This window comes from Solenopsis invicta, chromosome 12 (genome assembly GCF_016802725.1).
Source record: "Solenopsis invicta isolate M01_SB chromosome 12, UNIL_Sinv_3.0, whole genome shotgun sequence".
NCBI classification, from domain to species: domain Eukaryota; kingdom Metazoa; phylum Arthropoda; class Insecta; order Hymenoptera; family Formicidae; genus Solenopsis; species Solenopsis invicta.
Window position 1 is genome coordinate 9,333,185 of NC_052675.1, and position 11,937 is coordinate 9,345,121.

The 11,937-nt window shown below is 29.4% G+C and overlaps 1 protein-coding gene and 1 pseudogene across 3 annotated transcripts; both read left to right on the plus strand.

The window, feature by feature from the left end:
- The first annotated feature begins 3,424 nt into the window (after positions 1-3,424).
- On the plus strand, positions 3,425-5,764 carry LOC105195400. Of its 3 annotated transcripts, none has more exons than XM_026137787.2 (3): positions 3,425-3,507; positions 4,156-4,895; positions 5,063-5,764. In XM_026137787.2, exons 1-2 carry the CDS (start codon positions 3,474-3,476, stop codon positions 4,863-4,865), a joined length of 744 nt encoding a protein of 247 aa, XP_025993572.1. In that variant the 5' UTR covers positions 3,425-3,473; the 3' UTR covers positions 4,866-4,895; positions 5,063-5,764. The 3 variants fall into 3 exon arrangements, with proteins under 3 accessions (XP_025993572.1, XP_039311882.1, XP_025993571.1); XM_039455948.1 differs by having other exon boundaries at positions 4,981-5,651; XM_026137786.2 differs by having other exon boundaries at positions 4,156-5,651.
- On the plus strand, positions 4,881-5,764 carry LOC120359199 (annotated as a pseudogene).
- Positions 5,765-11,937: the final 6,173 nt, after the last annotated feature.

Consider the following 11,937-nt stretch of genomic DNA (forward strand, 5'->3'; position numbering starts at 1 on the left):
ATGGACCGAATTAATATTGACGATATAAAACTTGGATCATCAATATTCATCCAATCCAAAGCAATGAAAAGAATCTTTATGCCAAAGATAGTCAAAGATCTATTCGCCGTTGCCGGTAAGTCAAACTGTTTTACCCACTCACTGTACCCGAAGATCGACTCGAACCCAAGGTGTGTAATAGGCATAGGCCTCCTGGGTGTTTACGATAACTAGGCTGCGTTCCGAAATTCACTGCCAGTACTGAAAATCTATAGTATACGTAACGTGAACTATAGATTTTTAGTACTTGCAGTGTATATCGGAACGCAGCCCTAATCGGATCTCGGATTGGATTGAACAATGATACTCAACGTAAGTATAGAAAATTTCCCTAGGCTAATCGGATTGACGATTGCTGTCTCAAATGTAATCCGATTGATGACGAAAACGTGGAGACGCAGAAGCATGCTTGAAAAGTCTCTTTATTTTTTTAAATAATTACACAAAAAATCAAAGATAAAGTTAAAAAGAATGATTTGAATTTAGATTTATTGTAATATTTTTTGTCTAAACACTAAATTTCGTTTAAATTTCTATTTGTAAATATTAATTAATCTATTCTAAAGTTTGTGGTTATATCGGAAACAAATCAAAATTAATAAAACAATTATTAATTGTTAGGTACAAATTAAAGCATATAATATTTTAAGCATATCATATAAAATTCTTGTTTATTATAAACTTAGTAAAAATAACTTTGAAATCATTCAACTACATTACATTGCGTATATTCTGTTCTTATATTATTACTCTCTAATGAACAACTAACAAAGAATAGCAGATTTTACAAATTTTAAGTTAGCATAAATTGATATTGTTCAATAACGCCCTTTTCATATCAATCCATTTTCCAATAATTTTTATTTATTCTTGGAGTTGAAGTTTATTTACGATCTGAAAAAGAATAAAAAGAACATTTTTAGAAACATTATTGATTTTTAACATATAAATTAATATTGATTAATGTATAATGTAGTTGAATAATTTCAAAGTTATTTTTACTATGTTTATAATAAACAGGATTTCTATATGATATGCTTGAAATATTATATGCTTTAATATGTACCTAATAATAAATAATTGTTTTATTAATTTTGATTTGTTTCCGATATAACTACAAACTTTAGAATAGATTAATTAATTTTTACAAACAGAAATTTAAACAAAATCCAGTGTTTAGACAAAAAAAATTACAATAAATCTAAATTCAAATCATTCTTTTTAATTTTATCTTTGATTTTTTGTGTTATTATTTAAAAAAATAAAGAGACTTACTTTTCAAGCATGCTTCTCGGTTTCCACGCTTCGTCATCAATCGGATTACATTTGAGACAGAGGGTGTTTACGAGGATGGTTACGAGAGTAATAATATAAGAACGGAATATACATAAATAAAATTAAAATAATTGTATGCATATATGATGCGTATATTACATTTTTATATTATTACTCTCTAATAAACAACTAATAAAGAAAAGTAGATTTTACAAATTTTAAGTTAGCACAAATTGATATTGTTCAATAATGCCCTCTTCATATAAATCCATTTTCCAGTAATTTTTATTTATTCATGGAATTGAAGTTTATTTACGATCTGGAAAAGAATAAAAAGAACATTTTTAGAAACATTATTGATTTTTAACATATAAATTTAATTGATTAATGTATAATGTAGTTGAATAATTTCAAAGTTATGTTTACTAAGTTATAATAAATAGGAATTCTATATGATATGCTTGAAATATTATATGCTTTAATATGTACCTAATAATTAATAATTGTTTTATTAATTTTGATTTGTTTCCGATATAACCACAAACTTTAGAATAGATTAATTAATTTTTACAAACAGAAATTTAAACGAAATCCAGTGTTTAGACAAAAAAAAATACAATAAATCTAAATTCAAATCATTCTTTTTAACTTAATCTTTGATTTTTTGTGTTATTATTTAAAAAAATAAAGAGACTTACTTTTCAAGCATGCTTCTCGGTCTCCACGCTTTCGTCATCAATCGGATTAAGTACATTTGAGACAGCAATCGTCAATCCGATTAACCTAGGGAAATTTTCTATACCTACGTTGAGTACCATTGTTCAATCCAATCCGAGATCCGATTAGTTATCGTAAACACCCCCTGTAAGTGAAAGCGTTTAACTAATAGAAAGAAAGAAAATGAGAAGATCCGGGTTAGAGTCCCTAGAAGTAGAAAGTTTGGACATCTGCCCCTAAAATGTCGGTGATGAATATGTCAGTGTATGTATAGTCGTGAGCTAAAAGGTAGCAACACATTTTTTTTGATGGTAGATGGTTTGATGCTTAATTGGTTGGATCCACAGGTAAAAACCAATGACGTTCGCCGTTTAATGAGCAAGTCTACATTTCAAAAACAATGGAAGAAAATGTGTTGCAACCTTTTAGCTCACGACTATACGTGAGCTTTATGTGTGTATGTATATCATTGTGTGCACTTGAACGTGTATGCTGTTATTGCATTGGCTAAAGAAGATTAAACAGAGATCCGTATTGGTGCTGCCATTTTAGGTGCACAATCACGTGCATCCAATCACGTGGAACCCCGAGATGTCCAGACTCTCTATTTCTAGGGACTCTAATCCGGGTGATCCGTACTGTCCTTGTCTAATGTGCGCGCGCGCATCGAGCTGTGTAGTGCTGAAGGGGAGGGGGGATGGTGTCTCCCACTGAAATGGATAATTGAAAATTCAAATTTTACTTTACGGACTTCACATGTGCTTGATGTGCTCACGATTGTTCTCGACCAACGGCTCACAAATCGACTCACAATTTCAGCGAAAAAGATTCTAAAGCTTCTCTAATTTTGCGTGTTGCCTGGTAAAATAATCATGGATAAGAGTTCGGCCAAACGTAGATCGTCCAGTGAACGTAAGGATATCCGCTGTCGAACGGGAAGACAGGAGTTTGATTAGGAACGATCAACGAAGGACAGAAACCAGACTGAAACCGAGGAAAATCTCCATCAATAAAATCTCTCACATTCCCAGGCCTCGTTTTAAAAGCTTGCCAAGTGACAGAGCGGAATCACTCGGCAGAAAATCGTACGACTTGAAAGCGATAGGTAAATCTCGATTTTTTTTTCATTGTAAATTAAACATGGGTTCTAGAAATACGAGTTACCATTGTAAATCTGAGGCATACGTAGAATGAAAATTGAGCTCGAACCCGGAAACTTGTAATCCACTGATTACAAATTAACTGTTTTCACACTGAGCCACGCGTCATCCTGCGAGTCCCCTATTTTTTTTTCTAATTTCATACAAACCAACACAAGATAAGAATGTGGCTTCAATAGATTCCATTTCACGCATGATGCGCATGATATGTCATGCGCATTATACGTGAAACGAAACGTAGCCAGTCGACAATAAACATTTCGGCGTCCGAGAGAAAAAAAAATGTGCGTGAAAACAAAAGGTTTTCCCTTTACATGTAAGATGTAATAAGAAACATTAGTGATATTTAATATGTTAATATAATGTGAACAGCTTCTTTTTTATCTGTACAAACATGAGTATCTAGTCCGACCTATTTAAAAAAAGATTTTTTTTTAATCTTTAAAAATTCTTAAATATATAAATTTTTAGAACAAGCATCTGCACTTTATTTTGGAAAAGAAATAAAATATATAATTTTTATTTGTTTTTGAAGTTTGAAATGGAAATTTCCATGAATAGAAATTGATTGTCTACTATGTTTGTAGAGTAAGAATTAATTTAATAATAGCAAATAAAATAAAATATAAAAGAAATTTATAAGTATATTATTGACCTTGGCCTAATCCTAGCTCTGGTTTTTAATATACATATAAAAAGCAATAATTTAATGTAATATATTTCAAAATTAATGAAGGGCCAATGAAACGAGCTAACATAATTTAAAACTTAATGAGTTTATTACGAAACACAAGTTTGAAGTCTTAATTTATACATAACGAGCTAGTTTGCTTTAACAGCTCTTTATTATTGATTTTTAAATGTACTGAGCTTATAAATTGCTCAATTTGCTATTTATTTAATTCAAAGTATTTCAATTTTTCTTTATTTAAATCATTTTTAACTCCTGTATGTATGTTCGTAGATAAAATCCCACTATGTCAACCAACAACTCCAATTATTCCAGTGAGACTTACCACCGAGCTTCAACCAAGCACAGTACTTGCAGCAAGTTCGAGCAAACTTGAGGCACTATTAGCAATTGATCAATCATCATCTGGCGATCATAGCATCATGGATAGTTTCAAGATAGAGTCTCAAGCATGGTTGGAATACTATAGGGGTTGGAACGACGAAAAACTTGACGAAGAGGAAAGAGTATTAGACCGATATTTACAAGATGTCTTCTATCAAGATGATATTAGTGAGGATGATATCATTCAAATAGAAATTTATAACGAACGCAAAATATTAGAAGAACATAAAATGTTATTACAAGAGGGGGAGAAAAGGCTAGAAAAATGTGAGAAAGAATTATATACACATTATAAATTTATATCTGAGCACACTGAGCTATCCAAAGTATTGGATATACATAATATTACCACCAAAGAAATAGAAGAATTGGCTAGAAGATTTACCGAAGAAGAATTAGAAGAATGGGCTAATAGAAGAATTATAGAAGAAGAAAAAATAGAATTACAAACAGATGAAAAATGGATAAAAAAAATTAAAGAATTAAATTCTTTACGATACAAAAGTGTATTTTTGCGTGCTGTTATCATGAGAAGATGGGATGAGATCAGAAGTAGGGAGATGGACTTAAACCAGCTTTTTATTGAGACGAATCAATGAAATGCTATATTTAAGATGAAAAAGAAAAACGTAAGTACAAAATGCATGGAAATTTAAAACTATATTTACCAATTTGAACAATTAAAAGATTATCAAAAATAATTATACACTTTAGATATACAATTAGCGTCTTCTACTAATGATCTCAATAAAAAAATATTAGCGTATAATAAAGAGGTTTTTATGCATATTGATAGTGATGTTCGCGTTAATTTCGATGAATTAAAGCTTCCGGAAAAAGATTTGTTGAATCCGTAGATGATGGAGATAATAAAAGATAAAATCGCTTTAATAAAGATATTCAACGAAACATTGCTAGAGCAATACAATGAAACAAAGTCTTTTATTCATTCTGAAACCACGAAATTGGAGAAACTGCAAGAAAAAATTAAATTGTTGCAAGATGAAATCAAATTGAAGCAAGATACGTCTCATATCGATAAGATGAAGGCAGATGCGGAGAAGGAAAAAACCAAACTAATAAAACAGATCGGAGACTAGAGAAACGAAATTAAAGAAATGCAGGATGCGATGCCAGATTTAGAAGCCGTAGACTTCAAAATAGAAGAGGCGCAAGACAAATTAAATGCAGTTATGAGAAGAAAAACATTTTTAGGAGAAACTGCCAAAAAATTTTTCGAAAAATCTTTTGACAGCTTCTTCTAAAAATGTCTTTCTTCTCATAATTGTATACAATGATCGGCGAACAGAGAAATGACCTTTATGATATTTTAACAAAAGAATGAAATCGAATTACATATCTGTATATAAATATTTTTATAATTATTTCTTATCTTTTATTTTTTTGTATAATCTATTATGAACACTATATTGTGTATTATTGTGATTTTAGTAAAATTTTGCCGCATTATATTAAAATATAATACGTACAAAGAGTATTTCAAATAAAGAGTTTATAACTATGTTTTCTTATCGTAGAACTCTCATGCGTAGCATTTTTATTACTCGTGTACAAATAAAATAGATATATGTTCTCGTCTCATATCTTTTTCTTTTTTTTTTCTTTTTTTACAAAATAATGCAAATTCTAGTATGTAAAATCTTTTTATTCTATTAACTCTATGTGTCATGACAATATGCAACTTGCATTTTCCCTTTTTTCTCTTTTTTTTTTTAAATAACTTTTAACGTCATCTCTGATAAGTTACATAGTTGAAACATATGTCCCTTATCTTCACAATGATACATTAATAGTTCATGAATAACAAAAGAGATATTAACGAACACTATATGCTACGTATATACGCTCGAATAAAATATTCATTCGCTGGGAATTAATTACAATGACGTTTTGTATTTAAATATCATGAATAATTGATCTTCTATTGAGGAGTACTTTAATTCGCTTTCTATGTAATTTCACTTTGAACTTTGACAATCTTTATATTAAAAATATTAAAATGAGTTTTATTCGAAACCTAACATGTATGTACTTTATGATAAGATCTCGTGCAACTAAATATTGGAATGTGAATTACACATGATTTATATCATAACTAGCTATTTGCTACAAATATTATACATTTATTAATGATCAAATTATGATTATTCGCGTTTGATATTTTAAATATCACTCCTCAACTATGCCTCAAATATGTTGTCATTTAAGCTGTAATTAGGTCCCAACTGCTATTTTAATATGTACATCTAAAACATAGTATTCAATATACAATATTAATCAAAATGCATTGAGATATTTAATATAATTGGTTTTAAAGAATTTGCAATTCTTTTCAGTTGGTTTAAAAAATGGGTCTTTAAATAATTGGAACGTATTCGTAAATTTTTTTTTTACTAGCTTTACACAAGACAAAATTAACGAACAGAGAGATTTAATTTATTTGTGTATTGTGTGTACTTTGCAGAATTATGCGTTATGTGAATTAAAATGGCAATAACATGCAGCTTGATATTAACTTTTACATGTATAAAAATACAATATACATTAATTTTATCTTATGTTGAGCTTTATTGTATATTGCCTTATTTTATATGAGGCAGCAAAGAAGATGCAAAACACGATGAAATGCAACACAACTTCGTACAATACATATCGTCAGAGAGGAACCTGAGAGCGGCCACGGCGGCCTTTTTCCTATAACGCTTCGAAACTCCCGTACACTAGAGTACCTAGTGAAAATGGGAACTACGCATGGTGGAAGGGATAGCATGGTGTGTGCAGTTCGGCTAAACCACGCCCACTTTTGCTCTGTAAGGGTTATAGTTAATAAGACAGCCAACTGTGAAAAGTAAAATTATTTAGTGTCAGCCTGTTGGTATGCTGGATCTACCTTCTTTGTTTCACACATGTTAGTTTCTCTTTCTATCCTTGTATGTATATTTTCATGGCTCGATTTACATGCGTCAGAAGGAAGGTGTGATTTGCATGTAAGTGATATTTTTTAATATTTTACAATTGAACAAGTTTGTTGTTATATCAAAATTAAATATTAAATTGGAAAAACTTAATAATAAGAGAAGCAAATACAGTTATTTTTGTTCAGTTAAATTCTGAGCGTCCTCATTATTGTATAGATTTTTAGCAATAAAAAGTAAATAGGTAAAAATTAAATAAGTAAATAAATAAATAAATAAAAAATAAAAAACAATAAAATTAAACCTAAAAAACATATAAAAATATAATAATAAGAAAAATTTTGTAGTTATTAAAAAAATAAATATATATTAACAATAGACGCCATAAAGCAGATATGGATGGGGCGCGTGTATAGCAATATAGATATTTTTAGTTTATTTCTGAAAAATGTGTCTTCGAACTATAACTTCACTATACATGTTTGAATTTGTTGTTAAATATGCTATAAGTTTTGATAGTAAAAGATAGATAAAGTAAATTTTAAATTTTTCAGAAATTTAGAAGAGAAGGAAAATTTCGAGAAAAATAACATTAAAAAAAATCTAAACAAAGTGTTATAAAATACATAGAAATATATAAAACTTTTATTTAAAACTTTTTTTTATATTTTTTACTATTTCGATGGTATTACTTAAGTATTAAGATTTTTTAATTCAGAAATTAAAAAATCAATTTATTTCAAGAGTGTGTTTTATCCTCTTGACAATCATATGGGCCCGTTGTTATACATATAAAAATACGTGTTCCACATTTTTATCTGTATTACAACATATTAAAAGCTTGTCAATTTCTTGCACACTCTTACGCTGTTTCCTATTTCTTTCACACGTGTTCTTACGGTGAAAAGGAAATGGAGGAAACTAACCGAATGAACCGAATCTTCGGTCAAAAATTAGTGTAACACTTCACGTGCATAACTGTTCCCGATAGAAAGAGAAGCAGATACTTGAATAAGTGCATGAAACAAGGATAGATGACTCAGCATACCAACAGGCTGACGCTAAATAATTTTGTTTTTTACAGTTGGCTGTCTTATTAACTATAAACCACCGATAGACGAAGAGGGCAAATTTTTAGAGAGAGACACGCGCGAACTGCACACACCATGTTATCCTTCCACCATTGAACTACGTGTCAGGGCCACCAAACTCCCATGCATTTACATGTAGTTTTGCGTGACCAGCATTTGTGGCGCCTTCTGGGATACATTCCCCGGTAAAATGGAATTAACTATAGAAATATAGCGTCGTCAATATCTATTAATCCACGTCGGTAATGTTTTATGGTTCTTATCCGTGCTATGGCTCCATTGTTCTCTCTCTCTCTCTCTCTCTTTCTTTCTCTCTCTATTTATATGTATACATTAAGTAAATATAAAATTAAAGACAAAAAAATTATATTTTATTACAATGTTTTATTTAAAAATATAATTACATAGTCATACATTGTTTCATGTTAAAATAACAATACAATGTTAAAATAATCCTATATGAAGAAAAAAAAAGAATAATACATTTAAAATATTAATTCAAATTGTATAATAAATGCAAAAAGGAATAATACATTTAAAATATTAATATAAATTTTACAATACATAATATAATACATAAAAACATTTCCTTACATGAAAAAAAATATTAACTGGAAAGTAGAATGTATTATAATGCTAAAGTGTTCTTCGCCGCTGAATGATAAATAGATAAATAACAATAATGAGTTTAGATATTCACAATAAAATAAGACAGAATATAAATAATCTACCTACAAAAATTATTACAATTTTATAAATAAATTATTAAGATTAAATCAAATGTATAAAAGCTGAATAAATTATGTAAATTAAGTCAATATAGACAATAATCATAAATAAATTTTATAAGTAAAATTAAATGTATAAAAACTGAGTCAAAACGCTAAAAACAAATAAAGTACGCAAAAACATTATACATTTATCCGGCGCTTTTTATTTCTTTTTCTTGGAACGATTCAAATATATTCTTCTAGCCTCATTATACATAAAATTGGTATCAGATTCTACGTCTATTTTTCCAGTTAAGATATTATTAATAAATTTGCACCACTGTAAAATAAATTGTTGTGCAATTACATCTATGATAATATTTCGTACATGATAAAAGTTAGAACTTTTCCGGGGGCTATCAGAACACAGAAATATTGGAGAAATTCACAAAAAAAATTTTAATCAATAATTTCGAACTTTGACTGATATAAGACGTTCGTTTTTCGCTTTAGGGATTCGATTCATCATGATAAAAGTTAGAACTCGTATGGGGGCTATCAGAACACAGAAATATTGGAGAAATTCGCAAAAAAAATTTTACTCAAATATTACGAACTTTGACTGATATAAGTCTTACGTTTTTCACTTTAGCGATTCGATTCATCGTGATAAAAGTTAGAACTCATCTGAGGGCTATCACAACACAGAAATATTGGAAAAATTTGCAAAAAAAGTTTTACTCAAAAATTTTGAACTTTGACTGATATAAGTCTTTCGTTTTTCACTTTAGCGATTCGATCCAGCACGATAAAAGTTAGAATTCTTCCGAGGGCTATCAGAACACAGAAATATTGGAAAAAATCGCAAAAAAATTTTACTAAAATATTACAAACTTTGACTGATATAAGTCTTTCATATTCACTCTAGCCATTCGAACCATCATGATAAAAGTTAGAACAATTCCGGGGGCTATCAGAACACAGAAATATTGGAAAAATTCACAAAAAAAATTTTAATCAAAAATTTCTACTTTTGACTGATATAAGTCTTTCGTTTTTCACTTTAGCGATTCGATTCATCATGATAAAAGTTAGAATTCTTCCGAGGGCTATCAGAACACAGAAATATTGGAAAAATTCGCAAAAAAAATTTTACTCAAATATTACGAACTTTAACTGATATAAGTCTTACGTTTTTCACTTTAGCGATTCGATTCATCATGATAAAAGTTAGAACTCCTCTGGGGGCTATCAGAACACAGAAATATTGGAAAAATTCGCAAATAAAATTTTACTCAAAAATTTTCGAACTTTGACTGATATAACTCTTTTGTCTTTCACTTTAGCGATTCTATCCATTATGATAAAAGTTAGAACTCATCTCGGGGCTATCAGAACACAAAGATATTGGAGAAATTCGCAAATAAAATTTTACTCAAAAATTTCGAAATTTGCCTGATATAAGTCTTTCCTTTTTCAGTTCAGCGATTCGATACATCATGATAAAAGTTATATCTCTTCTGTGGGCTATCAGAACACATAGATATTGGAGAAAATCGCAAAAAAACCAATTTTACTAAAACATTTCGAACTTTGACTGATATAACTCTTTCGTCTTTTACTTTAGCGATTCGATCCATTATGATAAATGTTATAACTCTTTTCGGGGCTATCAGAACACAGAGATATTGAAGAAATTCAGAAAAAAACCAATTTTTCAAAAAATTTCGAATTTTGACTGATATAAAACTTTCGTCTTTCATTTACGCGATTCGATCTATTATGATAAAAGTTAGAACTCTTCTCGGGGCTATCAGAACACAGAGATATTGGAGAAATTCGCAAAAAAAATTTTACTCAAATATATCGAAATTTGCCTGATATAAGTCTTCCTTTATTCAGTTCAGCGATTCGATACATCATGATAAAAGTTATATTACTTCTGTGGGCTATCAGAACACAGAGATGTTGAAGAAATTCAGAAAAAAACCAATTTTACTCAAAAATTTCGAACTTTGACTGATATAACTCTTTCGTCTTTCACTTTAGCGATTTGATCCATTATGATAATAGTTAGAACTCTTCTCGGGGCTATCAGAACACAGAGATATTGGAGAAATTCGCAAAAAAAATTTTACTCAAATATTTCGAAATTTTACTGATATAAGTCTTTCCTTTTTCAGTTCAGAAATTCGATACATCATGATAAAAGGTATATATCTTCTGTGGGCTATCAGAACACAGAGATATTGAAGAAATACGGAAAAAAACCAATTTTACTCAAAAATTTTGAACTTTGACTGATATAACACTTTCGTCTTTCACTTTAGCGATTCGATCCATTATGATAAAAGTTAGAACTCTTCTCGGGGCTATCAGAACAGAAAGATATTGGAGAAATTCGCAAAAAAAATTTTACTCAAAAATTTCGAAATTTGACTGATATAAGTCTTTCCTTTTTCAGTTCAGAAATTCGATACATCATGATAAAGGTATATATCTTCTGTGGGCTATCAGAACACAGAGATATTGAAGAAATTCGGAAAAAAAAAAATTTTACTCAAAAATTTCGAACTTTGACTGATATAACACTTTCGTCTTTCACTTTAGCGATTCGATCCATTATGATAAAAGTTAGAACTCTTCTCGGGGCTATCAAAACACAGAAATATTGGAGAAATTCGCACAAAAAATTTTCCTTAAAATTTTTGAATTTTGTCTGATATAACTCTTTCGTCTTTCACTTTAGCGATTCGATCCATTATGATAAAGTTAGAACTCTTCTCGGGGCTATCAGAACACAAAGATATTGGAGAAATTCACAAAAAAAATTTTACTCAAAAATTTCAAAATTTGACTGATATAAGTCTTTCCTTTTTCAGTTCAGAAATTCGATACATCATGAGAAAAGGTATATATCTTCTGTGGGCTATC

Coding starts and splice junctions, on each gene's coding strand:
- LOC105195400 (XM_026137787.2), top strand. CDS start 3,474: ATGTGCGTGAAAACAAAAGGTTTTCCCTTTACAT. Junction 3,508..4,155: donor AAAAGGTTTTCCCTTTACAT/GTAAGATGTAAT, acceptor GTATGTTCGTAG/ATAAAATCCCACTATGTCAA.